The sequence below is a fragment of the Juglans regia genome, chromosome 11, assembly GCF_001411555.2.
Source record: "Juglans regia cultivar Chandler chromosome 11, Walnut 2.0, whole genome shotgun sequence".
NCBI lineage: Eukaryota > Viridiplantae > Streptophyta > Magnoliopsida > Fagales > Juglandaceae > Juglans > Juglans regia.
In genome coordinates, this window is record NC_049911.1 from 35,731,343 (window position 1) to 35,757,894 (window position 26,552).

Consider the following 26,552-nt stretch of genomic DNA (forward strand, 5'->3'; position numbering starts at 1 on the left):
AAGCCTTTCGCGCCCTCTCCATATATAGCTCCAAAATCAACGTCGAGTTTATACAGTAATAGTCTCGTCCACCATCATCGTATCTCCTCTGTTTTGACAACAATCATTTTTACAGGCCTATCGGCGTGCATTAATGCTGATATGTTTTGTATTTGCAGAATTTGATGTGGGAGTACCTCAGCCAAAGACTCATCATGATCAGTTACTAGAGGATTAATTGATCTTGCATGCATCCAAATAGATGCTTCTTCAAGATCAAGATCCCCTGGATCGAATTTAACTAGTTTCTATTCAGTATTGAGCATCGGATAGTTTAAATTTTCTTAACGTAACAACCTATATATGATTGATTCTCTGATTAGCTTGTATAAGGGGCATTTACACAAAGAATGAAGTATAGATTTTTACCAATTATGTGCTATACCAATAAACAGCCGTGCCTGGAAAGTGCGTGTACAACTTTCTTTAAATGACAAAAAAAAAAACAAATGTGAAGTAGGACGCAATTTTCTTTAATTTTTGTACTTATTTTATCCTTTTTTTTTTTTTTTTTTGGAACGTGACTCCTTAGCAGTAACTCTTCGCTAAAAATTGATTTGTGACATTCGTCTGTCCAAAGTCTAAGCCCACGATCAAAATGCAATTTTCAGCCATAAGACCGAAGTTGCTACGTACCATCAACGTGGCAACGGCCACCACCTCATCGTCGCCCCACCACCCTTCCAGTGCCACCACCAGTAAAAGAGCAGCAGAGCAGCGCTGCTTGGCCCTCTTCCAGGACCATACCTGCAACACTTTTCCGAAGCTCGCCCAGACCCACACCCACATCCTAAAATTGGGTCTCCATAACAACCCTCTCGTCCTAACCAAGTTCGCCTCCACCTCCTCCGATCTCGACGCTATTGACTATGCCTCATCCTTTATATTCTCACCCGACGCTGATACCCGGCTCTACGATACCTTCCTTTTCAATACCATCATTCGAGCCTATGCTCAAACTAGTCAGTCAAAGGAAAGAGCTTTGTATTTTTACAATGTTATGCTTGATTATGGAGTTTGGGCAAATAAATTCACGTACCCATTTGTACTCAAGGCCTGTGCTGGCCTCCGGGTCTTGAGTTTGGGTCAATCCCTTCATGGATCGGTTGTGAAATTGGGATTTGATGATGATGCTCATGTTCAGAATACTATGGTTCACATGTATAGCTCTTGCAGTGGAGGGATTGAGTTTGCTCGAAAGGTGTTCGATGGGATGCCGAAGTCGGACTCTGTGTCTTGGAGTGCGTTGATTGGAGGGTATGTCCGACTGGGGTGGTCGACAGATGCGATTGGTTTGTTTAGGAAAATGCAGATGGTGGGAGTTCGCCCAGATGAGATCACTATGGTCTTGGTTCTCTCTGCTTGTACGGATTTAGGTGCGCTTGAGCTTGGGAAGTGGGTTGAGTCGTATATTGAGAAAGAGAGGGTTCAGAAGAATGTGGAGCTCTGTAATGCCCTCATTGACATGTTTGCAAAGTGCGGCGATGTTGATAAAGCTCTGAAATTGTTCAGAAACATGAGCGAGAGAACAATTGTTTCTTGGACTTCTGTGATTGGTGGTCTGGCAATGCATGGTCGTGGTTTCGAAGCCGTTTCCTTATTCGAAGAGATGATAGGAGCTGGGGTGGCTCCAGATGATGTGGCCTTTATTGGGTTGCTTTCTGCTTGTAGTCACTCGGGGTTAGTTGAAAAGGGCAGAAAACATTTTGATTCAATGACGAAAGAATTTAAAATTGTGCCGAGGATAGAACACTACGGATGTATGGTGGATATGCTGTGCAGGGCAGGACATGTCAAAGAGGCACTGGAGTTTGTTAAAAAAATGCCCATTAAGCCAAACCCAATAGTTTTGCGAACCCTGATCAGTGCTTGCCATGCTCATGGCGAGCTCAAGATTGGAGAGAACATCACTAAACAGCTAATCAGGAATGAGCCTATGCATGAATCCAACTATGTATTACTTTCCAACATCTATGCAAAAATGTCCCATTGGGATAAGAAAACCAAAATTAGAGAGGTGATGGACAAGAAGGGGATGACAAAGACTCCTGGGAGCACTATGATTGAGCTTGATAATGAAATCTATGAATTTGTAGCTGGAGATAAATCACAAAGACAGTACAAGGAAATTTATGAAATGGTGGAGGAAATGGGGAGGGAGTTGAAGGGAGCAGGATATGCTCCCACCACGTCAGAGGTCTTACTGGATATTGATGAAGAAGACAAGGAAGACGCCTTGAACAGGCATAGCGAAAAGCTGGCTATTGCTTTTGCCCTTCTTAATACCCCACCAGGAACTCCTATTCGGATTGTGAAGAATTTGCGAGTTTGTAATGATTGCCACGCTGCTACTAAATTCATATCTAGGATTTATAATCGAGAAATAGTGGTGAGGGACCGGAACCGGTTTCACCATTTCAGGGAAGGGTTCTGCTCGTGTAAAGACTTCTGGTGACAATGCTGATAATCTAATTGTCATTTCATTATTCTTGAGTTTCTAAATGAAGCCATAATTTTTTTGCTTATGGAATCTCATGAGAACTGCAGCGGGATTAGATCCTCCTTGACCCCCTCTCATGATCATTCAGGTAACCGTGCCAAAGTTTGATCCATCTATCAACGTTACAACTGGACAAGTTTCTTCCCCAAAGTTTGATCGGAAGGCCTGTCTGTCGGAAGAACAAATTTAGGAATATATCCGGTGTGCGACAAAACTGTTGGTGCCACTGATCTGAATTCCTTATTTGAGAGAGAGCCATGTTACCACTGTGCTTTTTACTCTTTATAGAGGATTGGCCTTGGAAAATCAGTCTTGCCGTGCTGATCAGGAGGTGGTGCAACAAATACTCTGACATAAGGTTTCGTAGTTGAGGTAAGCTCTGTTGCCACAGGACAAGAGAGAAAGCGAGAGAGAGAGAGATCTACAATCCATTGGTTTAGAACCAGCACAAGGCAATGACGAAAGAGAAGGTTCAACAAACCAGCACAGAGCATGACTCCCCAAATGATAAGAACTAAGAAGTTCCAAATGAGTGCGCATTTGTTATAGTGCAATCACCGAACTAAAGTTCTGGAGACCTTTAGGTGTAATAAGCGAGTTTGTGCAAATACTAATTCAGTGTTATAGTGCCTCGTGAAATTGTTGTTCGTTTGTCTATCTCTTAAGAAATCGCTCTCCTATTTCAAAGAGACGTTTTTTCCTTCTTTCAAAGACTTGAAATTAAACTACGTGATAAAGGTTACATTATCAAACGAAATATACAAAATGACCCCAGAATGTGAGCCCAACTATCATGTCATGTAGATATCCACCTCATACCAAATCATAATAGCGTTAAATATGAAGAAATAACCATAGCAAATATTTTATAAGAACGAGTTCCTACACAAACATAATCCAGGGAAAAAAAGAGGGTATTTGATACTCTTAAGACACAGTGTAATGGACTATAAGCAACAGACCGAACCTAAAATCCCTGAACATTGCTGAAGAACAACCACAGTTGGCAGAACAAGAAGCACAATTTCATCCCTTTCTCGTTATTTCCGTACTCTTCCTTCATTTTTTCCACAAATTAAAATTTCTAGAGCTCCTAATTAAATCAATTTTGCAATTCGCTCTTCTTTCCCAATCCATCTTCTTCCCTTTCTTCCAACAACCTCCCAGCCTCCTCATCGACCTGGGCAGCCTTCTTCTGCGCCTCCTTCGCCTTCAGAGCCTGCAATTTCGAGTGGTTGTAATAGGCGACACCCAAGAAAGCAAGAAAGTACCCAAACAAATTAATGGGTGTCACCATGTCCTTAATGACCGACCACGAAAACGCGATCAACAACCAGTCCTTCACCACGCCGGCCACATTCATGGTCAAAGCCGAAGTCTTTCCCACCAGCAAAAACACCGCGAGATTCAGAGCGAATGCACAGAGAGAATTGGTGCCGAAGGTAAAGAAATCGAAGTGGAAGCTAGAAGAATCCTTCAACAACGGATACTCCACGAAGATCCAGGGCACGGAGAGGAAAACGAAGCAGCAGGGAGCGACGTAGTACAAGGAGGTAATGGGATTCAAGGAGATACCCTTGGAGGTGAGCAAGATTTGGATCATGACGAGCCTCGTGGCTTCGAAAGCCACGGCACCCAGTTGGAGAATGACACCCCAGGAGTCGAATTTAGCTTCTCCATAGGCAGCAATGGCGACGCCGAGGGAGATGGAGAGCATGTTGGCCATGGTGTTGGGCTTGAAGGACTCTTTCTTGAAGAGGATGCCGATGGAATAGACGGCGACGGGCATGAGGGCCTTGAGCATCTGGATGAAGGAGACGGAGAGGTAGATGTAGGCGGAGTTGGAAAGCCAGAGAGAGAGGGAGTAGAGTGCACCGATGGGGACGACGGAGGAGAGATAAAGTTCGCGGGACATGGAGACGGGCTCGACGAGGCGGAGGACGCGGACGAGGAGGAAGGCGATGGAAGCGCAGAAGGCCATGTGGATCATGGTAAGGGAAATTGGGAAGGGCCAGTTGTACAACTTCTTGTCCAGAATGTACTTGTTGTATACGATCACCGAAAAGCTGAGGACGATCCAGATGAAAACATAGGTGTAAGACTTACAGATCTTCCTGCCGACGCTGTCGCCTGAAGCGCCGCCCTTGCCCATTGTAGCCGACGCTCTCGCTCTCGCTCTCACTCTGGGGATCAGATTCGAAAATCAGTAGTGGAGTTTGAAACTGAATCTGAAAAGGAATAATATTATATATATATTAGGCAGAGGAGACCAGGGGAGATAGGAGTTATATGTGGCATAAAACTCTACGACTTTACGTTGATGTGTCTGTGGCAGAGAATGGGCCTCTTTGGATTTTCACTTTTCTCTACTCTTTTTTGTTTTTTTTTAATAATTTATTTAATTTTTTTATAATTTAGGAAAACATAAAGAAAAAAAACTATGTCCAAATGTGAATCAATCATGAGTCATGACATGACCCCTACGCAAACGCAAATAAAGCCCGTTAAAACATCATCAATGGAAAAGCCCAATGGTGAATAAAATAAATTGGTGTGAATAATTGAATTGAAGAAGAATTTTACTATTATATACTGAAAATAAAAATAAAAATTTACATAATTAGAAGTACTGTGGTGCAGGACGGTTTCCAAAAATATTTGTTTGATAACAAACATTGTCATTCACGCAACTTTTCATCATATAATATAATAATATTATCCGAATCTTACGTTAATATTCTTAGAAATAGAATTTAATTACTACTTAATTAGTTCTATAGCTTGCTAGAATTCCAAAGCTACTAGATAACGTCTGAGGAAGGTGTTATCTTTATCATTAGGTCAATAATGCTAATCCCTATTTTTTTGTGCCACTCCGACTCCTAGGGCGGGAGAAGGATCTGAAAACGTGAAGCTTTGTCTTGATTTTTCAAGGATATGTTAAGAAATATATATTTACTAGTCACTATTTATTTTTACATTTTATTATTATAATTTTTTTATAAAATATGAATATATTTTTTATAAAATATGAATATGTAAATAATAATTAATGAGAAGAATTTTTATATCTATATATATTCATGATCTTAAATAGTTTGTCAACGCTAGCTGCTGAATAAAGCAAGTAGCAAGAGAATATGCTAAAACTAGTTTATATGAACTGTCAAAAGCAATTCTCGGGCGGTGCATGAACAAGCTGCTACCAGCTTAATTTTATGTATTTAATTTTTTTTTTTAATAATTAAGAAAGTGACCATAAGTTTATTTTTTTATTTTTTAAAAATATATATATAATTTAGATTAGGCAGCACAATAAACGATCGGCAGAGTATCATCGCTGTTAATAAAAACGTGTTCATGAGGACGGATCGACGTGGCAGGGTAGCTGGAAAAGGGTCTCTCCCATCACTCTAAAAGACATGTTAGAATTTCAAATGGAGAACAGTTTTTACTTTTAGGCTCTTGAAGGAAGGAAAAAAAAGTCCTTCCACAGGGCATGATATGATCTTTATCAGCCTGCTAAGCAGCCATTAATTATGACTCATTATAATTATGAACCTCGTGTATATGGGCTAAATAAGCCTCTCTCTCTCTCTCTCTCTCTCTCTATATATATATATATATATATTCATTCAAAGATGGATCAAACTTCAAAGCACTTAGACATTATTTATGGTATTTATTTGTTAATTTTCTGATTGTTTTGTTTTTTTGGTACGTAGTAGGTAATTGCAAGTTAGGTAACGTGAGGACCCGAAGAGCTAATCAATGTTTACAGAAGCTGTCTCAATATGCTGTATGTATCTGAATGACCACATAATTAATATTATATATGTAAAAATGAATGATCACAGACAAAACAGAAAGGTTTGGTGTGTGAAATAGTCAAATATGGTGCCCAACCAACACATGATAGCCTGCATAAATAATCTCATAAATAAATTAATGTCATTCTATTTAATTTGTTAAATTTATTTTATAATAAAAATAATTTTATAATCTAACAATTCATATCAAATTATTTTATGTAATTTTTTTATAACTATAATATTTTCTCTTTAATTATAAGAAAAATTAATCATATTTGTTTTATCCAAAGTACTATGAGACGACGAACGAACGTTCATGGATATAGATACGACATATAACTCAAAGCTTCCACGGGACAGCTGATGATCAGTTGAGCGATCGCTCTCTTCTATAATAATTTCTAAACCAAAACAATATATAGTATATACCCCACTTTTGTATATGATAATATTATCTGCCACTTCAGACACCGCTTTTCGAAGACTTTTCTTTCCTGATCTTGCGTGCATTATTTGAGCTTGCATGGTTTGACTGAGATCTAACGCAAAACTCATTATATTCTAGAGAATATATTTATATATATATATATATATATATATATATATGCGCAGAACCAGATATAGCATTTCAAACAAATAAAAAAATCATAGCAATAATGCATTTTATTTTTTTAGTGGCAGGATAATGTACCCAAACAAAACCATGGAAACTGGAAGAACAATGTAAATATTACATAATGTAATATTACGTACGATCGTAAATTGTGTAAATACCATAAAATTGTTTTAAAAAAGAATAGAATTTATTATTAAAAAAAATTTTTTTTTTATATAAATCTTTTATTTTTTTTTATTTTTTTTAAATAATTATACGATATTTATAAATTCATTTATCTATTACATACGTCGTCTTAATCCTGTCATCCTTTCAAGCCTTTTGCCGATGGAAGGGATCAATGGCAATGGCAGTGACGTGAAGACCCAATCAATTACCTTATGGCTTTCCAGGAGAGTCCCGTTAAGAGTCCGTAAAGCCCACAAAAACAGAACTTGGAACTGTGTCAGACGTCATCTTTATTAAATGGCTGAGAAACATCAAGCACATGATCATTCCAATCATCATAACCAGCTTGATGTCTCTTCCACTTTAGAGGTCAATGCCGATGTTGTTAAGACTCTTTGCTGAAACCGGATGTGTCATCTCGATGTGCCGATTCCAATGTGGTTTCCGTCTGGATCGAATTCATTCACGAAGGTGTAAGCTCCACGGCTAGTTTCCGTACAACGCCACCTGCATTTTATTTGACAGCTAACAAATATGTTTTCCCAGCAAATCTAAAGGATCAAATGATTCATGAGTTCCTCGTATAAACACAAAAATTACAGTATGTTTCTCAAAGTGAGATATAATTAATTACCTTCCGTACTTGCTCGCTGTTCTTAGCGTTTGTTTCTGAAATGTTAACCCTTCAAAAGAGTTTTGAACAAAAAAAATAGTATTTATAATCGTAAATTATGCAAGTGTTATCTAATTTTTTTGAAAAAATTAAATAAATATAAAATCTACATAATAAAAAATTAATTTTTTAATAAACCACACACTTCACAACTAAATATAACATTACTCTCAAGTGTTACAAAATTCCATACTTGTAACTCGCATTATGACAAAATAATGGGAGTTATTGTCTCTATATATGACTAGAGGAATTCTACTCATCAGTTATTATTTACTCATACTTCTCATATTTATAATTATTTTTTTTTATAAAATATGAGAATATTTTTTATAAGGTATAAAATAAGAAATAATAAATAAAAACTGATGGAAAGAATTTTTCACATAACTATACGTGGGATCTCGTAGAAAAACATACACTGAAAAACATACACTGACGGAAGTCCATTCTGGACCCAAAAAATCGAAAAGACAAAAGCCCATTCAAGAAGAAGAACGTTACACTGACCTTTCTTAGAAAAAGGAAGATATGTACGGCTAAACAAATTGCCAAGAAAATGGTCAAAGTAAATTCTTCAGGAACCACATAAAGAAGCGTGCATCTGATTCAAGACAAGGGATATCCAAAACCCACCACCCCAGGACCATGTTTTATTACAGATGCGATATGCAAAGAAAGAAAAGGAAAATAGAAGTTCTCGAATCAGGCTGATCTCTTTAGATGATCTATTCTCGACGTTCATACTTCCGAGCCCACATGTGTTTGCCATTGACCCGAAATTTGGATATGCGTTTCCCATTCAAAATCCGATCAACAAAAGTAACAGAATGCAAAACCATTCTAGCATACAAGGGTTGCTCATTGGAAGGGACGGTCTCCATTTGGACACTCTCCACACAATCCCCATAAAGTTCTGTAAAATGCTCCTTCACTTCCTCTTCCAGCACGGGAAAGCCCCGCGAGAAAGTCAGAAACATTGTCCTATCATCCTCTGTAACACCATCAGTTGGTTGCCAACCCCATAATCCACCAATAGAAAAATCACTACCCATTGGCTTTGGTACTACAGTTATGGCACCAAATAGTGGGTGTGTAGAACTAGGAACCACAAGAGGCTGGTTCAAAATTACTTGGGAAGTGCCATCCAGAGCACGTTGTAGAATATCGTTAAAAATATGACAACAAACACTGTTAAGAAAATTCTTTATCCCACTGATTGCACTGAATCTGTTTTGGTTGAACATTTGCAAAGAAATGTCCCTTTCCATAAGTCTTGCAGTTAGGGGAATGCCACCACCTGGTGCCACAAGAGGAGTCTTGGATTCTAGACACTTCAAACATAAAACAGCTTCATTTGCTAATCCAATCACAATAGTATCAGGCAACCCAACCATTTTTACTACAATGTTCGGGTAACCCTTCTCTTCAAGCCACAGCCAAACAGCCATGACAAGTAAGGATTCTGCAGGGTCGCGCTTAAATTGAATAACCAGTCGAGAGAATACATCCCTATCAATTTTGTGGTAATGATGAAGCTCCTCGAGGCTAACTGAGGCCATCATGAAAATGTGTGTATGTGGAAGAAGGGAAAATGTAAAAAGAATGGAAGCAAATGCAATGGTTGTTGGCATAACCTACGAATGCAAGGGAGTATGGGGATGGATCACTCGGTTATATATCCTGAGAAGGGCCATTTACGGCAAGATGTGGCAAACAGGATCTGCATTGGGTATGGTCAAAATTGGGAGCGTGTGTAGCGTAGCAGTTCCCTGAGCCATCAATACGAGGTTGCCCGGTACTCTGACAGGAAATGTCAAAAGAACTCCGGCCCACAACTTGTTTTTAATCCTAATCCCCTTTCAGTGTTTGCATGCTCGTCTTTTAAATCTCTTCTTTTTTGTGACTATAACCGATACAAGTACTTGTGGCATCTTCCAGACTTCATCTGCAGAGTCCAGATGTATTTCCCAGTGACAGCTAAGAACACTCCTAGTGCTTTAATGAACTTTCCTTCTATGGCTCTTTTCACTATAAGCTCTCTTAATTGCATAAAAACTCAAAATCTTGGCCATGAATGACATCCAAATTCTAATGCACTTTAGGATTTATGAACCTAAACTTGCATTGAATTTGACAACTTATGCTGTGCACAGTCACACTACCTACATATTTTGGCTTCGAGATTTATTTGAAGCTCAATAATTAAGGCTTCTCACATTAGTGACAAGGACAGGAATAATTGTACTAGCTGGTTGGAAAAATCCTAATCTCAATTTTAATGGTTCAGATTTCATCAACTCAGCATTTATTGGAACTACTCGATGAATATGATAAATGCTGAATTAGTGAATATGATAGATCTAAAATGCTAAACAATTGAAGTTAAAATGAGTTGTTAAGATTTAAAGGATTTCAAAAGCAAGTACCTTACCCTAAGAACTCAGAAATTTTGGATGATCAAAGTCTATAAGCTTGGTCCCTTGGATATATCAACTAGGCCCAGAACAGGTAACCAACCAGTTGCCCTGCTAAAATTGCAGCGGTGTTCCATCTACAGTCTTGTTTCATAAAGCAACAAAGAGAGTGAACAAGCAAACTACCTGCCGTATAGCTCAGTTTTGCCCTAGAATAATAGCAAAACTATGTTAGGTAAAAATCTCAAAAGAAAATACTTTAGCCACAAAAGAATTAAACAAAAATAAAGTCATAAATTGATATGGTTTGATATAGTACATCAGATAATAAAGTTATTTTTGTTATAAAGTAGATCTAATAGATTTTATGAAGTCACATAAGTTTATAAATTTACTTTATATAATTTCTTTGTATCTATAGTAATTATCTTTTAATTTTTTTAAAGTAAGATCTACTATTATTATTGTTAAGATTTATCTATTTAAAATTTGTATAAATTGTTAATTAATAGAAAAGAGCAGGAGTTGACATTCGATGTGGGGGTAAAAAGCATGTCTGACCAGTGAACTTTGTGAACATGCACACAGCCCAAGCAATGACTGGCCGTTAAATAAAACACAAGTTTTATTATTCAAATCCTTTTTTTTTTCTTTTTTTCATGTCCTTTATATTAGATGTTGTGTGGAATAGGCATTCTAACCCATTAATTTACTTGCCAAATATCCCCTGTTTATGTTGTAAATTTTTTTTTTTTTTTTATGGGTTTCTCTAAGTCGTCGATTAAAACTACAAATATGATCTCAAAATAATTACTATAAGCATCTTATTAACAAAAAAAAATATATATTTTCCTTAAAAGCCAATATGTGAAAAAGGGGGAAAAAAGAACTTACTGGAAGGTTAACTTGCTGGTTCCATGCACATCCGGAGCTCTGAATTAATTCCAGGATGAATCAATTTTTTTCTACTTCAATTCGACATTGAACACCAAATAATATTGAATGCTCCTTTGAACAGTTATATGATGGCTATGGGGGAATCAACCACAAAGTAATTGGGATCAACTTCTACACCCACTTGAGTACACTCCTTGCCCTGCAAGTTTCAAACAGAAGACCCTCAAAATTGTAATGGTATTCCTCACTTCCCACTGAAGAAAATAAGGAAAGAACAGAATATAACAAGAACCGAGATTGATCAAGAACAAGAAATGAAGAAATGAGAAAGAAGCCACAACACTTCTCTTATTGCTCAGAGATTTTCGAGGAACCTCTAACCTCCAAAACAAAATCAACTTCCAGGATTCTGAACAACCTCTTCTTAAAGGTTGGCGCCCTTTTATACACTGAACTGATAATGCAAGACAAGAACGACGCCGTTACACTACATGAAACGCAGCGCTCCACTTAACTACAAAACGTACCGTCTATATTATTCTACCGTTAATTCTGTTATTATCTCAACGCAGCGTTTTATCTTCCCTACTTATACAATATTTATCAACACGATCAGAGTCCTGAATAAGACTCCACAGCAACCCTGCAACTACACAGCCAGGACTCCACCTTGCAAAAACTTTCATTACCTAATATTGTTACTGTCGGACCAAGAATCGTAGTCTTTTATCGAAGAAATCAGAAAGAAATTTTATCCCCCAAGTCAAATTTTATCCAGATCACGTTATTTCAAGAACGTGCGTTGCTTAAAATATTTGCACATGGGCCGAGAGATTTATATGCTTTGGAAAGCTTGCAATTTTTGTTTCTTTTCAAGTGTATTAAAGCCATCCGCCTGGGTAAAGTTTAGGAGCACTTGTAGTAACCAAATAAACAGTAATTTTAACTTCACTCAAATGTAACCAACCAAAATCGATGATCAAATAAACAGCAAGTTTGGGATTTTTGCTGGTTGCGGATTGTTTATGTTTTTTATTTGGGATTTTTGCTGGTCTTGGGGATTCACCAATTACCATTAGAATTAAAATAAATAAAAATGTCAAAATAAATATTTTAATAAAATAGTGATAAATTTAGAGAATTTTTTAGTTAGTATTATTGAAAAGTAGGTAACCAAATTAAAAAAATAAAATGAATTTCCTAATCAAATTTTAGTTAAAAAATAGTTAGGCTACTACTAATGATCTTATGCTCAAAATGCCGAGGTTACCAACTTACCGCTGGCTGAAAGCGTCCTCTTATCTTTCTTCATTCTTTCCACTATCTTCAGCATTTTTTTGCCCCCGCGAGTTGTAAACTGAGATAAATTTGCGTACGGATGCGGGTTTTTAGCCCAAAACAGATAGGGCTATTAAGACGTGATAGGGTTGAGCCCGTCATTCGTTCATTGAAAAGGAGAGGATGTTGTTACTACTCCTTTAACGAAACGAGAGGGAGGGTTTGGTCTTGGAAATGTCACCTGGTGAAACTACCCTATAATCTAACAAGTAGTAAACCGGATGATATAAGAGAGTATGCTCAAGATAACCCAGACGATTTTCTTTTTCTTCTTTTTGAACTTCGGGGCAGAACATTTGAGCCGAAAACAGAAGGTTTTTGGACCACAGCGACCCAAGCAAGGACCCTACATTTTCTCATAGAAAATGTTGCTCGAAACTTCTTTATCCACCGTCAAAGACTCAAAATTGGGCAGGGGAAAAAAAGGAGATAATGTGGGGGGGGGGGGCGCTGCTAGAGCGTAGAACAGATTCATTTCCATCTGACCAGGCGACGGGGGTACCACCATGTCAAAGAGACCCAGGTGAGAAAAACACATGCAAGTGGACGACTCAGAAAAAGAAAGAGAAGATCATGGAGGACTCTTAAGAAGGTAACACACACCATGGGGCGCACCTTAATAGAAATATGGCTCAAACTGCCATCAAGATGCCGTTGCTGCGGCTACTAGAGCTCAACAAATTGGTGCAGCTGCTGAATCGTATCCCTTAAAAGCCCATGTTAAATCACACAACCCCTACGTCTTTCAAGTCTCGCAAAACACAGCATATTATTCAGCGCCGGTCAGCACCCAGCATACACCTAAAATGGCAACCACATCTCTGATATCCATATGCAAGTAGACCTGATGCACAACAATCTCAAGAAGGCGGCTATTGCATGCAATCTTCAAAAACTAGGCATCGTTTTTGTATGGGCCAAATAATCTTTCCCGACTCCTAAAACAATAGGTCTTAAGTTCCACATAGAACATATTTAATTGTTGAAAAATGCATATATGGCTGCTACATAATAAAAATTCAGAAACCGGAATGCAACTCCATTGCAAAGTCCTAGTGGAATAAAACCTAATTCCGCTGCATTCTGCTCGTCTCAGAAAAGTTTTTTTAAAAGCTACATCAACTCCAACTCCAGATCTGAGCAAGTGCCATTTCTCAAGCCAATTGTTTCACATTAATCAGAAACAGAACACGATGGGCCTGCAGCACACCCGCCTACAGTTCCCATGTGAAGCTTCCATGTGGATATACGGACCAATGTGAATCCCCCACTTACGATGGCACTGCAAGTAACAAGTTTGGAAATGGTTAGTATACCCCTTGCAATTGTATTTGCAACACCAATGAAAACAAGTTAAAAGTCCTCTATAAAACAAGCAACAAGTGTCAACAACGAAGCTTTGTTTTATCACCCAGAAAAACTTTATGTTTTATCAGCAACGAAACTTTACTGAGAAAATACTAACATTAAATTTAAAAGAGCAAAGAAGAAGAAGAAGAAATCATCCATGACCCCACACCCCTAGTTAACAGGCAAGCACAAAAACAAGATTATAAGACTTCTGTTAAACCAGACCTCATATTTCTTAACTTATGAAATCCAATCGCCCAAAAGGTCCCAGTTTCTCATAATAGAACAAATAACGAAAAGGCAGATCAAATTGTGGAAGGATAGAAGGAATTGCGAATCTGCAATCACATAGACCAGAGAAAACTTACTGTATGTAGAGGTATCAATCTGCTCAGGAAGTTCCTTTATATCCACCTCAAACCTCATCTGAACCTGCAATTATCCAACCAAAAAAATGAAATTAAATAAAATAGAACCACCAATAAATTGAGAAAAGAAACATTAAAAACTAAAAAGTGAATACATACATTATTGAGAACATCCGAGTCAGAAGCAGATGAAACAAATGTAATCGCAAGCCCCTTGGTGCCAAACCGACCAGCTCTACCAACCTGTTGGGAGCAGTCAGAAACCTCAGGAATGAATATGACAACCTATATAAAATAAAAGCCAATATTATTTTGAACCTACCCTGTGCAGGTAAGTGTCAGCAGAATCTGGCATGTCATAATTAATGACAATGTTAACGCGTTCGATATCGATGCCCCTGCCAACCAAGTCTGTGGCCACGAGAATCCTCGACTGCCCCTCCTTAAAACCCTTGTAGCGTGTCAATCTACAAATAAATACTAATGAAAATAATGATGGTGGTCCATGTTTGCACAGTATGAGAAAATCCCACACTGGGCACCAGGAATCAGAACAGATTGAAATGAAAAATCCATGTAATTGGACTTCAAAGATTGACCACATTTTCCATGAAAACAATGACAAACAGAAGGAACAGAATATGGAACTAAAACAATATAACTTAAAACCTTTTTTTTTACTGGTAAAATAAGGAACAATATAACATAAAACACATGAACCAATAGACAGTACAAGGCAGGGAATGGTAAAAAATCTATAAAATATGGACCTTTACAGAGTACAAAAAATTAAAATAAACAATCAAAAGCATGAATCATTTCAACAGACATACAATTATCCGCAGATACAAACCTTTCCTCTTGGGACATCCCAGAATGGATGCATATGGAGGGGAAATTACACTCCTTCAGTAGCTTGTTCAGCTCAGCTGCTCTACTGACACTTTTGACAAAGATAACAACTTGATTAAAGTCCAACGCATCAAGGAGGTCATTCAACTTGCGATTTTTCTCTGACTCGCTTAATTTGATGTAGTGCTGCCATTTAAGTTGTGCTACATAAGATATATCCACAAAGACTACTAAAGCAAAACTGATGATCAGCTGACAAGGATATAATACCTGAACAAGACCATGAAGAGTCAGCTTGGCCTCGTCATCAACATAAATTTCCATTGGCTGAAACGAACAAATGTCACAGTAAATCGTATTAGGGCCTTTCCTCATGCTAATGGAATCCAGTACGAAATTAATGAGTGATGCACATCCCCTGAATCAAGATCCTGCTCCATCTGCTGTCTCCCCGCAGGAAGTCATGCCAATCAAACACCAGTAATCTACTACATAACTGACAGCACAACCCAGATAGAAAACTACCCTCCCCATCCCCTTCTCTTGATTCAATAACTTAAACAAAGACACACCCAGCACCCAAGTTAAGAAAGTAAAGGGACTACAACAAGAGTGAAGGAAAAATTTTGTGTGTGGAACAATAAGACACCGATCCCACACAACTTTGAGCAGACTAAAAGGTTTCCACCTTGCCACTCAGCCCCCTGTAAAATTACCGGATACATAGCGAAAGCACAACGCCAATGGCAACCTAACATGATGCACCAGATTTTTATGAAAGACTTCAAAATTCAAGTATTACGGGCCATGGAACATTACTTCTTGCATAAATCTCTTACAAACTGGCCGGATTTCTTTGCTGAGTGTTGCAGAAAACATCATAACTTGTTTATCATGAGGAGTCATCTTGAAAATCTCCTGCACATCTCTCCTCATGTCTGCAGAACATATAAGCACATGATGATTAAGGCTATGCAAAAACATAACTCTGAAAAAATAAGTTAATTTAAAGGGGGGAGATTAAATCATACCTAGTGATTCAAGCATCTTGTCACATTCATCGAGAATAAAATGCCTCACATTCTTCAAAGAAAGGTCCTTATCTCTTGCCAGTGCTAATATTCTTCCAGGTGTTCCAACAACAATATGAGGGCATTCATTTTTCAGCAAATCCTTGTGAACTTTGATATTTACCCCGCCATAGAAGACGGCAACCTTGAGATCAGGTAGGTATGTACTGAATCTCTCAAACTCATGACAAATCTGCAAAATAGAGGGGTACAAAATTAAATGATGGGCAACAAACTCTGATAAGACTAGCAATGTAAGCAAGTGAATTTAAAATTATGAGCCTTGTAACAATGGCAAATATTGAATATACCTGGTAAGCTAACTCCCTCGTATGACAAAGCACAATCGCAGAAACTTGCCCGGCAACAGGTTCAATCTGCTGCAATGTTGAAAGAACAAAAACAGCAGTTTTGCCCATTCCGGACTTAGCTTGGCAAATGACATCCATTCCCAGGATGGCTTGAGGGATACATTCATGTTGCACTGGTGAAGAACCAAAGAAAATTGCATCGAAGGAACCATCGGTAAGTAAAAATATAACCTCTCCGATCCTTTAATGCAAAGGATTACCAGACCGACTAAGTTCTCCGAAATCAAGTTTATAACAATAGAATATTACCTGAAAAGTAAAGCATCCAAAAATTACTAAAAAATAAAAATGTTATCCAGGAAAAGGACGCAAAGGATAAGATAGAAAACAATGAAAAAAACCACCATATTTAGCAATTTCTAATCATGCCAGATTCAATAAATATGGAGAGAACCAATCGATATTGAACACCATATCAAAAGGGCCAAATGCACAACAAAGAACAATTTTTCCAAAACAAAACTGTCCTTTTTTCATTTAGACCAAAGAAATTCACCGGGTGAAAAACTACAATAGTAGGACGCAGAGAAAATGTTACTCTATCAAAGAAAAAAAATGTTTTGTAAACATGCAATTAGATAAATCATCTACAGAAAATTAATATATGAATGATTAGGATTGAGTGAATACATAAACAAGTCAAATAACAAAAGGAAACTTTTTTTTTATAGGTAAATAACAAAAGGAAACTCTAGCATAACTCAAAATTACGTACAAAATACAGAAACCTCTCAAACAAGTTAGCATATTCAAATATGGTTCTAGCCATTCAAAAATTCTTTTAAACTTGTTTTTGGTATGGTTCCAAAAGTTTATCAACTGATATAGCTTCGCTAATAAAAAGAGTTACAAAATAAGTAAATAGTTTGCCTTCCGAAGGATGCTCAAATCCAGAGTCCACAATAGCACGAAGAAGCTCTGGCTTCAGAAGGAAGTCTCTGAATCCTGAACTGTGAATTCCAACATAGCCCCTGCACCAGGAAAAAAAAGCACAAAATAAGCGCATTTACGAACACCGAACAATTTGTTCTCATATTTTTCAAAATTTTCTATGGAAATATGCAAGAGAACAGATCTTAATAGTAAGCACACTATTTCCTGTATTCACATCGAACCCAAGCAAAAGATGGTTATTTGCCATCATTTCCTAAACAAATCGACCGAAAAGGTACAAGAAATCCGACATCGAAATGAATGTTCCGAGGACTACTCTACTCACTTCTTGGTGGCTTCGCCATTAACTTTGAGCGCTGAGGTTGGGGCATGGGCTTCTTCGTCGTCGTAGTCTACAAGCTCTTCCTCGTACCCATCGTTCTCCCTGGTTTCTCCCATATCCTACACACATACACACGAATATCAGTATTTAGGGTTTCGAGAAATAGAATAAGAGATAGGAATTAAGAATCAAATTGATTCAGGAGGTTAAAGGAGGGATTAGGGATTCGGATATGAAATTGAAGGAAAAGGGAGAGGTTGAGGAGATCGAAATTACCTGTGAGGCTGTGAATAAGTTGGGAGGTTAGGGTTAGGGTTTGTAGAGTCTGCAAAGGAAAATGGTTAGCTGAAAATTAAAATTTGGGGAAAGAGATCTTGCGAGAGCTTGTGTAAAGATTTATATATTTCGCGAGAGCGGAGACGTCGTCGATAGCAACTGGATAGAGACTTGATTACTAAACAACTCCAGCTGTAGCGTCTGATTAGGGTTTGGAGCTTGGAGGCGGTCTTATATAGGCACGAATTATACCGTATTTCCGTGATTGCCCTTCAAGTTTGCCATAATTGGCTATAAGACAATGATAACCACGACTATATTACAACTTACTATTTATACATTAAAATATTAATATTTTTTTATTTTAATTCCAAATTTTTATGTTTATTGTAATTCAAAATAAATAAAATAATACTTTTTATACTTAATTATAAATAAATTATAGTATAATTGTTCTTATATCATGGTTTCTGATCATAATAAATCACACAATTTTAATCAATATAAGATAGAACTTGTGTTGTTAGCATTAAGAATCTCAATAGGATATGTTTCAAATTTTTAATTGTTTTGGAAATTGCAAAGGAGCTGGTTTTGTTGGAGGTTGCAAGAGCACTTTTGTTGAATAGAAGTCATGTGCTGAATGAAGTAGAAAGAAGTGCTTATGCCAGATATAAAAGTATGATTTGGCCCTCATTATCCTCATAGCAGACCGATATGTGTTTGTGCATATGAATTAGCGTTTACATTTTTTGGGGCATGGATATGTTAGTAACTGGGATTTTGTGTTGCCATGCATGCAATGCATTGCTAAAAATAGCCTTTTTCATTCATTTATATATTTAGAGCTCCAAAGACAATAATAGAGGACCATAAATTCTTCAGTCCGTTTAGGAGGAGGTTAAGAGCTCTTCATGAACTCGCTCATTTGCTGTTGGAGCAAGCGAGTCGCATCAGATTTAGGATACAACACATGAAAAACATGCGCCTCACCCTCAGCCTCCACCAGTCTCACCACTTTTACACCTTTCTTCTGTAGGAATTCTGCATACATTACTCCCCTTTCCTTCAAGAAATCCAAGCCAGCCACAAAAACCATCACACCAGGGAAGTGGCTCCATTCAGCTGCAGACAGTTCTGCCTTCTCAAAATTACAACCATAATAATCACGATTTGAGCCTTCTGGTATACTTAATCTCCAACACAAGTCAATGTTTGCAAAATCTCTTGCTGCTCCCTCGGACTTCTCTTTCTCGGTCTTCTGCTCACTCCCAAAATAAGGGTGTATCGGCAATAGACCCTTGATTTTGACGGGACAATTGTTGTTCTGAATGGCTTTCATAGCAACATTGTGTACAATGTTTCCTCCAGCACTGTCCCCTGACAGAAACACACGAGAAAGGTCAGCCTGCTCAAGCCATGGCTCAGAGCTTACCTGGTGGCCAAGCCAATCCAATGAGCTACAACAATCTTCATAAGCTATGGGGAGACGATTTTCTGGAGCTAGACGATAGTCAACAGAGAGAACGATGGATTGGGATGCGATACACAAATCTCCCAAGAAATTATGGCTGCCAACCGATGTAGCGGATCCGAAGCAAAAACCACCACCATGAAAATGAACTATAACAGGAAGCTTATGATCTGAGGACCCAATACTAAGGGTACCCGGAAGAAATAACCTTCCTGTGATTGGCTTTGATGTGTCAATAATCACATCCTTGGACTTGTATCCGTTGATTGATTCTGACGAGGCTGGGACAATCTCACGCGCAAAGCGTTTTACAGATCCATCAGACAAGACTTGAAGGTAACCTGGTAATTCAGCTACAATGGACATTTCTTGTTATGATAGCAGAATCCCGAATGTCACAGGCGGAAGCCAACCCGAGAAAACAGTAAAAGAACTTTACCCAGAAGCAACCTATAAAAAACGGTACGATTAAAAAGACCGCAAGAACACGAATATCCAGTTACGTGAATCGAAATTCAAAGGCAAGCACGAACAGCACTGTTGAAGATTCGAACTTAAGACCAGCACCGCAGGAAGAACAATTACAAATTTACAGCCGGATTAAAAAAAAGGGCTAAGTTATTGGTTAATTTTCTGTAACTGAGATTGTCACGTTTAGACATAACCATCATTTACACCCAAAAGGCAAACCAAACAACAAACTTTTAACAAATCCGAATTGAAAAAGAAAATCATGGCACGAATCTCTGTAGGAAATCTCTACCGGGATGAAAATTCTACAAACGTGAAAGCCCAAAACTTTACAGTGAATACATGATGCGAAGAAAAAACGAAGAAGTCGATCAAACCTGGAAAATAACAGCACAAGAAACTCCCTCTCGACTACAATGAGAGGCGCCAGAAATGGTGTGGAATTTTGAACCTGTGATACTGATGTATAAACACGCCAAAGAAGTCAAAGAAAGCAGGCGACAAAAACCGATTAAAATATTTCGGATGGACGCCAACGAACAATGATCAAACCTACCGAAACAAGAATGACTATGTTTGATCAAATAAAGACACAAATGCCTGCCAACAACATAAATACGTATTATTTTATCAGATAACAAAGGCAGAGTTTTGAATATTTATCATCATCGATGGTTATCTATGACAGCAAACTATAATTTTTTATTATAAGAAAGGTTGTGTGCTCCCTACCCAAAAGAGAAGGGTCATCTGGTCTTGACAATATGTAGTTACTTGGCTTATGAATACAACTCGATACCCTATAAAAAAGATGAATGCAACTCGATGGGGGCACATTATTTGTGTACATGATCCCATTTATTGATTCTAATGTTTTAACCAATATGGCTATGGAGCATTTTTTTTGGGTTTCATTATTTGATATACTCTTAATGAATTTGATTATTCCGAAGGAAAAAAAAAAAAGTTTCGCAGGTTTGAACCTTGAGATGGGCAGTCATCCATCTACATATGTCTCTGTAAAGAATCAAATGCTTTTTTTGTCATATATTCAGCTAAATCTATGTCAAAATTATCACCAAATAATATAAAGTAATACACAATTGGAAAGCCAGCATCGTTCTTTGTGTTATTACTGGTTAACTCAATTTCACATTGAAAAAACCAGAAGTACAGAACAACATCCATCGCATTACAGTCAGCTTTCAGTAAGCCAAGATTCAGTAGTCCGTAGGTCAGATTCTAGCTAGAGATATATTCCCGATCAAAAGCTAACGGCAACATTTTACCAAAAAAAAAAACATCACAGGCACAGATTTTAAACTTTATACAAAAGAGGGCAAAGGATTATTCAATGTATCAACAAGACCGCGGTATTTAGCATACAAATGCGTTGTTACCTATGTCCAATGTAACGTGAAAGTGTGAGAAGGAGCAGAGAAGTACTATTCCAAAACTATTTGGCTGCTTGTTCTAGAACCGTTATATTTTTCATCTCCCTTGTATTATTTTGCAAAGGGGGTAATGAAAACACGCTCACTGTTGAACTTCCGCCCCGGACCTCCTTCAGGACACGGAGTGCCGATATCGTTAGCTTCATGTACATGCTCTCCATATGCTTGATTTCTTCAAGTTCTTTGGGAACTTTAAGTTGAGTTTTTTTACTTTCAGTCACAGCCTTAGAATCACTCCCTTCTTCGTTATTGGTTCCTTCAAGTGGGCCTGACGGGTCATTCCTGGAGAAAATTTGATCCAGCATGCTCTCACACTCCTTCACAAGCTTGTTAAGGACATCAGTAGTGAAGAATGGTTGTTGCATGACCCTTTGGATAAAAGGCAAGCGAATGAGAGCACCACTTCTCTTCTCATATTTCTTCAGTATCTTCACTAGTCCTGTGTATTATAGTATGTCAGGAATATCAAAAAGAGAAGAAAAGTTTTTTAATGCTGAATCCCAGAACGAAGTTCTGCATGAATGTGTATTTGTAATGCTCGGTCAGTTAATGCTGTCCATATGAAGATTAAGCATCATCAAGATGCTCCAACTCTCTTAACTGCCCAAAAGCCATGCTGTATTTTTTCTTCTTTCTTGTCTAATATTTACATAGAACTCCGATCTTCCCATGCCAACTTAGGGTTTCGGCAAACAAAGAAGGGAAAAAACACATGGGCGCGCAAATTATGTTGGAAAAATTGTGAAGGGCAAAACTAAACCCACAATACTTCACAGTTTCATCTCTTCACTGAACTAATGTATGCTATTTTCTATGTTAAAAGTGGTTTACTGGGTAATTCTCGCAAAGTATTTTGCATTACTATCATTACAAGAATTAACCATAGATTGTTCCTCACAAAAAATTTCACGATCAATATTCCAAGTTTTTCATGACCATGCATCATAGGTACCAAACTTTGCTTATTTAGTCACTAGTAATACAGCACTAAGAGGCAAGTACCTGTGTAGTTAAGTGCACTGTAATTCTCTAACAAAACCATCTCTCCATGAAGATCCACTACTTCTCTCCCTACTTGCATCAACTCTTCATTTGAATCCTTCGCCTTTGCTATCCTATCTTGCAGTTCCTGCATTCCAACCACAAGCCAGACAGTTTAGAACATTTACCATGCATATTAGTTCCTTGCCTAACCAACAGGCAAGCCCCAAACAAGAATGAGTAGAAGATGGTCAAGAAGGTGAATCATGTGAAGAACAACATTGCCTAGTGTGATTAAATGCCAAACAAGAAAACATGATATTTGGATCAGGGTAGTAGTGCTAGGAAATACATGATTATGTAGGAGTAGGACAAGCTGGGGGATTGGAACATGCACGCAGATCAGTTGAGAAAATATAGATTTGAATTAGATAAGAACACACCAGAGGAAGCAGAATTTGAAGCAATTAAAAGCTAAATTCAGCACTGGTGCCAAGTGTAAGAACTACCAAAGCAGTCCTTGAGAAGTGGCAGTCGCATCAATGACACATGTACACCATGAAACTGAACTTATCAAAGAATATGGCTTTAGCTAACCATCCTCCTTCCTCGGGCAATCATAAAGCTCCAACTCCTGCAGGAGTAAGCTAGTACATTTTTATTTTCTTGCTTCTTTTACCAGTCAATTTTGTCATTCACAAAATTTACAAGAAAAATAAAACCCACAAGTTTCCTCAAGTGAATTTCATCCGCCTTCCATTCAATCGCGTAATATCTCATATTCAATATCATGATTCAAAATACCACCAGACATACAATTCCTAATCTTCCCAACAAAGGTCAAATGATCATTTCCAAACAAATAACCCCATCAAATTTCTCATCCACCGGACCGAAATTTAGAAGAAACCCCTATAGGCATTTATTACCAAATCCTAATCAGAAACACAATCCTTCATATCCTAGACATGAAAGCCGCAAACAAAAAGATTCCCTCAGAATTCCCATCTTCTGAGAAACGCACACCCTTTCAATTCTCATATTCAACAAGAAAACGATAATTTCCTTACTTTTGAAAATCAAGAATCTTTTAAAAAAAGAAAGAACTCCACAAATCAACAAACAAGTTTCCCATATCCCAAAAAAATAAACAATTCAACGAGTGCTAGTTTTTTCTAGATAAAGAAGAAGAAGAAGAAAGAAAGAAAGAAATTACCTTCCACCGAATAACGTACTCCTCCTCCTTGTCGACGAAGAAGCCGTTGAACTTATCGATCTCGTCCTCCAAGAGCCTGACGAAATCGTCGACCTCCTTGGACAGCTCGGGTGGACAATAAGATGCGTCGACGTTGGGGTCCGAATCCAATCTGGGCCGTTTATCAGGCATCTTGTGGGTATCGTCGTCCTTGGGGTAGATAAGCTTGAGCTGCTTCTTGAGGTCCTTATAGGACAAGAACTTGTCCCGCCACTCCGGCAGGGTCTCCTCGATTAGGCTGTTGAGGATCTTCCAAAACTTCATGGTGTTCCCGCTCGCACCGGATGAAATCCTCCTCCACCACCACACCGCAGAGAGAAAGAGAGAGAGAGAAAAGAAGATGGCCAAGATGGAAATAACTAAAATGAACGGATGGTCGTAGAGATCAGAGAAATTCGAATATTCGGATGAAAGGAATTCTGGGGAATATACTCTTTTTTTTATTATCTTGCTTGTTCGACACGAGCTACAGAGGAATCTCTCTCTCTCTCTCTCTCGGTTTCCTATCTTCAACGTCCGCCGAGACCGTTAAAACTTAAATCGTTTTTATGTTCTGCTCTATTCTATTTCACTCTCAGTCGTAACAAGGCTTGGAATATTTTTACCCTTTTAACTCCTATTTAGATAATAAATTCATCTCAATTTATTTTATTATTATAATTTTTTAAAATTTTTATATAAATTATAATATATAATTTAAATTTTTTTTAATTTTTAAATAATAATAATATTAAAAAATAATATTTTATTCAACTCATCTAAAACCATATCAATTCTCACGAATTCTTATTGAAAAAATCTACTTGCAAGCAAGTTCGTGCACCGATATTAATATATAATGTATATGTTTAATGAAATGATGTGAATTAAAGATAAAAATAATTTTCATGATATAGGAGATTTTCTTCTTTTCTCAAAATATTTTTTTTTAAATAAAAAAAATTATCAGTATACGATATGATTCACAAACTCGTTTGTACCTAATAAAACTCATTCTTATTTTCCCTTTTACATGAAATCTTGCTTTTGCTCCAAGGGATTGCTCATTAAACGACAAATAATAAAGAAAAAAGACGAGACTTTTTTGTTGTGGGTAGAGTTGCGTTTTTATGCCACGCGAATATAATGTACCAGTGGCTAGTCTGATCATACTGCAAGAATAACCTATTCCGACACTTCAAGTGCAAACATATGCGGCTCAAACAGCCGCATTCGAGCCAAAAACAATGATCTGCAGGACCAAAAGCCACAGGCTTTCAAGGCCCAAAGGTAAGTAACTCTGATGGGCAGGGAGCCAGCTGAGAGTAATCAGCAAACGCACGACTCAATAACAGCACTTGTATGCAATGCATAATAAATAAAATTAAATGGGTTTCAACTTCTCCCTTTTTGAAGTATAAAAATTTTAGTTCTGATTTAAAAATCACTTGAATCACATTTCAATAATTATAAAGGAATTGAATTTGTCACTCGCATCATGGCCAAATTTGTTGTTGGAATGGTGAATTTTCAAGTCACCATTTGCAACTTTACCCAAGATCATCAGAGAAGTGTATTAAGATTTCCTACTTTTTAAATAAAAAGATATTTACAATTCAAAAGATGAAAAAATTATATTCATTATCATTTCTGTTACCACTGGTGACTGGGTGATAGTAAAAGTAACTGTGAGCGAAGAAAGTGAGTAACATTATTCTAGAACATATATTAATAGAAAAATTATTCTTATCAATCACTATTCACTACCTCACACCCCATACCTTATGAAAAATACCTTCACACCATATGAAAAAAAAAATTATAAGTATTGGTGTGAAAGTGAATAGTGACTGATACATAGAATTTCTTATCTATTCTATTATTATAAACAGCTATCGAGCCGATAGATTGAGCTACTGAAAATTTTGTCCATCCGTATAAATTTCCCGTATGTTTTGTGAAGTTACTTTTTTATCTCTCAATTTTCTTCTTTAGAGTACGTTTAGTGTCCGTTTATGCAAGTTTTTTTTTGTCCACTTCTTGTGTCAGTTTTTATTTTTCAGTTCTTCTATGAGCAGGTAAGTTGGCGTAGGGATTGCGCACAAATAAGTATTTACATCACGTCATATACAACTAAAAAATAAACACTCAAATAAAAGCTCTTGAGTCTTACATTTGCGTTGCTCTTTGGACATTGAAAGCTCAAGGCCAGAAACCGCAGAGAAAGCTGCATGATTAAAATGAAATTCTGTCAACTTAGTAACAAAGATCCAAAATTTCAAACTTTGAATCCAAACCCAGAATAAGACCTCGAATAAATTACTAGAAATAGCCGGTGAGAGCATACCATCTCCAATCACCATGCAAGCACCAACCAAAGCCAGAACAAGCAGAAATCTCTGCAAAACCCGGTGCTTTTCTAACGTAGACTTCAACTCGACCCAAAACATATCTTTGGGGCCAAACGAACTCTATCATTTTCATATTCCGATAGCTCCTCGTCTACCAACTGGCAATTGGGCAGTGAGCTGACTCGAGCGTGTCGACACAGCAACGATTACAGCGCAAACGTGCCTCCCTTGCTATTATCGTCAGCTCTAAGCACAATAAACATGTATTTCAGTAAGGGAACCAAAGTGAGAGTCTAGAACACAAAGGACAACACGCCATAAATTTCTTCATTGCCATCTGAGTGTTCGATATCTTCAGCAAATGTGTTTCTATATACATATAGAGGTGAAGTGCTCAAATCTCCATAGACAACACCAAGACTCTGATAAGCAAGAGTCAGCACTGTCCTCCATGACTCTTTTTGCAACAAAAACAACAACTTATTCACAAAATTGAACTGGGTTTCCCTCGAAAAATCACTGTAAAAAAAATTAATGCATGTTTGTGAATATTCTCAGCTCACCTTAACATGGTTTTGAAAAACTCCAGGTCCCAAATCCATGGTTGATGAACTTAGAAATTGA

The 26,552-nt window shown here is 37.6% G+C and overlaps 6 protein-coding genes across 7 annotated transcripts; 1 reads left to right on the plus strand and 5 right to left on the minus strand.

Moving 5' to 3' along the window:
* The first annotated feature begins 609 nt into the window (after positions 1-609).
* LOC108992201 (pentatricopeptide repeat-containing protein At4g21065-like) lies at positions 610-3,171 on the plus strand. Of its 2 annotated transcripts, XM_018966676.2 has the most exons (2): positions 610-2,490; positions 2,628-3,171. In XM_018966676.2, exons 1-2 carry the CDS (start codon positions 638-640, stop codon positions 2,629-2,631), a joined length of 1,857 nt encoding a protein of 618 aa, XP_018822221.1. In that variant the 5' UTR covers positions 610-637; the 3' UTR covers positions 2,632-3,171. The 2 variants fall into 2 exon arrangements, with proteins under 2 accessions (XP_018822221.1, XP_018822219.1); XM_018966674.2 differs by having other exon boundaries at positions 610-3,171.
* Positions 3,172-3,305: 134 nt separating this feature from the next.
* LOC108992203 (probable sugar phosphate/phosphate translocator At5g25400) lies at positions 3,306-4,852 on the minus strand. Its single transcript, XM_018966678.2, has one exon. The coding sequence runs from the start codon at positions 4,689-4,691 to the stop codon at positions 3,642-3,644; it is 1,050 nt and encodes a 349-aa protein (XP_018822223.1). The 5' UTR covers positions 4,692-4,852; the 3' UTR covers positions 3,306-3,641.
* A 3,661-nt stretch (positions 4,853-8,513) lies between these two features.
* LOC108992186 lies at positions 8,514-9,370 on the minus strand. Its single transcript, XM_018966652.2, has one exon. The coding sequence runs from the start codon at positions 9,368-9,370 to the stop codon at positions 8,537-8,539; it is 834 nt and encodes a 277-aa protein (XP_018822197.2). The 3' UTR covers positions 8,514-8,536.
* Positions 9,371-13,212: 3,842 nt separating this feature from the next.
* On the minus strand, positions 13,213-17,984 carry LOC108992202 (DEAD-box ATP-dependent RNA helicase 15). The gene is made up of 12 exons (XM_018966677.2): positions 17,964-17,984; positions 17,691-17,806; positions 17,342-17,442; positions 16,412-16,584; positions 16,062-16,293; positions 15,850-15,968; positions 15,301-15,357; positions 15,032-15,216; positions 14,501-14,645; positions 14,338-14,421; positions 14,179-14,242; positions 13,213-13,742 (listed from the first exon to the last, which is right to left on the minus strand). Exons 2-12 carry the CDS (start codon positions 17,801-17,803, stop codon positions 13,732-13,734), a joined length of 1,284 nt encoding a protein of 427 aa, XP_018822222.1. The 5' UTR covers positions 17,804-17,806; positions 17,964-17,984; the 3' UTR covers positions 13,213-13,731.
* A 763-nt stretch (positions 17,985-18,747) lies between these two features.
* Positions 18,748-20,913, minus strand: LOC108992204 (probable carboxylesterase 6). Its single transcript, XM_018966679.2, has 3 exons — positions 20,465-20,913; positions 20,286-20,367; positions 18,748-19,887 (listed from the first exon to the last, which is right to left on the minus strand). Exon 3 carries the CDS (start codon positions 19,801-19,803, stop codon positions 18,865-18,867), a length of 939 nt encoding a protein of 312 aa, XP_018822224.1. The 5' UTR covers positions 19,804-19,887; positions 20,286-20,367; positions 20,465-20,913; the 3' UTR covers positions 18,748-18,864.
* Positions 20,914-21,011: 98 nt separating this feature from the next.
* LOC108992205 (SPX domain-containing protein 1-like) lies at positions 21,012-24,074 on the minus strand. Its single transcript, XM_018966680.2, has 3 exons — positions 23,560-24,074; positions 22,365-22,491; positions 21,012-21,801 (listed from the first exon to the last, which is right to left on the minus strand). The coding sequence occupies exons 1-3, from the start codon at positions 23,860-23,862 to the stop codon at positions 21,365-21,367; spliced, it is 867 nt and encodes a 288-aa protein (XP_018822225.1). The 5' UTR covers positions 23,863-24,074; the 3' UTR covers positions 21,012-21,364.
* Between the last annotated feature and the right edge of the window lie 2,478 nt (positions 24,075-26,552).

Excerpts from the sequence above, each read along its gene's own strand:
- LOC108992201 (XM_018966674.2), top strand. The coding sequence starts at position 638 with ATGCAATTTTCAGCCATAAGACCGAAGTTGCTACGTACCATCAACGTG.
- LOC108992203 (XM_018966678.2), bottom strand. The coding sequence starts at position 4,691 with ATGGGCAAGGGCGGCGCTTCAGGCGACAGCGTCGGCAGGAAGATCTGT.
- LOC108992186 (XM_018966652.2), bottom strand. The coding sequence starts at position 9,370 with ATGGCCTCAGTTAGCCTCGAGGAGCTTCATCATTACCACAAAATTGAT.
- LOC108992202 (XM_018966677.2), bottom strand. The coding sequence starts at position 17,803 with ATGGGAGAAACCAGGGAGAACGATGGGTACGAGGAAGAGCTTGTAGAC. Across the intron at positions 15,969-16,061 it reads CAAGATGCTTGAATCACTAG|ACATGAGGAGAGATGTGCAG; the intron begins GTATGATTTAAT and ends TATGTTCTGCAG. Across the intron at positions 14,422-14,500 it reads CTGACACTTACCTGCACAGG|GTTGGTAGAGCTGGTCGGTT; the intron begins GTAGGTTCAAAA and ends TGCTCCCAACAG.
- LOC108992204 (XM_018966679.2), bottom strand. The coding sequence starts at position 19,803 with ATGTCCATTGTAGCTGAATTACCAGGTTACCTTCAAGTCTTGTCTGAT.
- LOC108992205 (XM_018966680.2), bottom strand. The coding sequence starts at position 23,862 with ATGAAGTTTTGGAAGATCCTCAACAGCCTAATCGAGGAGACCCTGCCG. Across the intron at positions 22,492-23,559 it reads AGTACGTTATTCGGTGGAAG|GAACTGCAAGATAGGATAGC; the intron begins GTAATTTCTTTC and ends GTTGGAATGCAG. Across the intron at positions 21,802-22,364 it reads CAGTGCACTTAACTACACAG|GACTAGTGAAGATACTGAAG; the intron begins GTACTTGCCTCT and ends TATAATACACAG.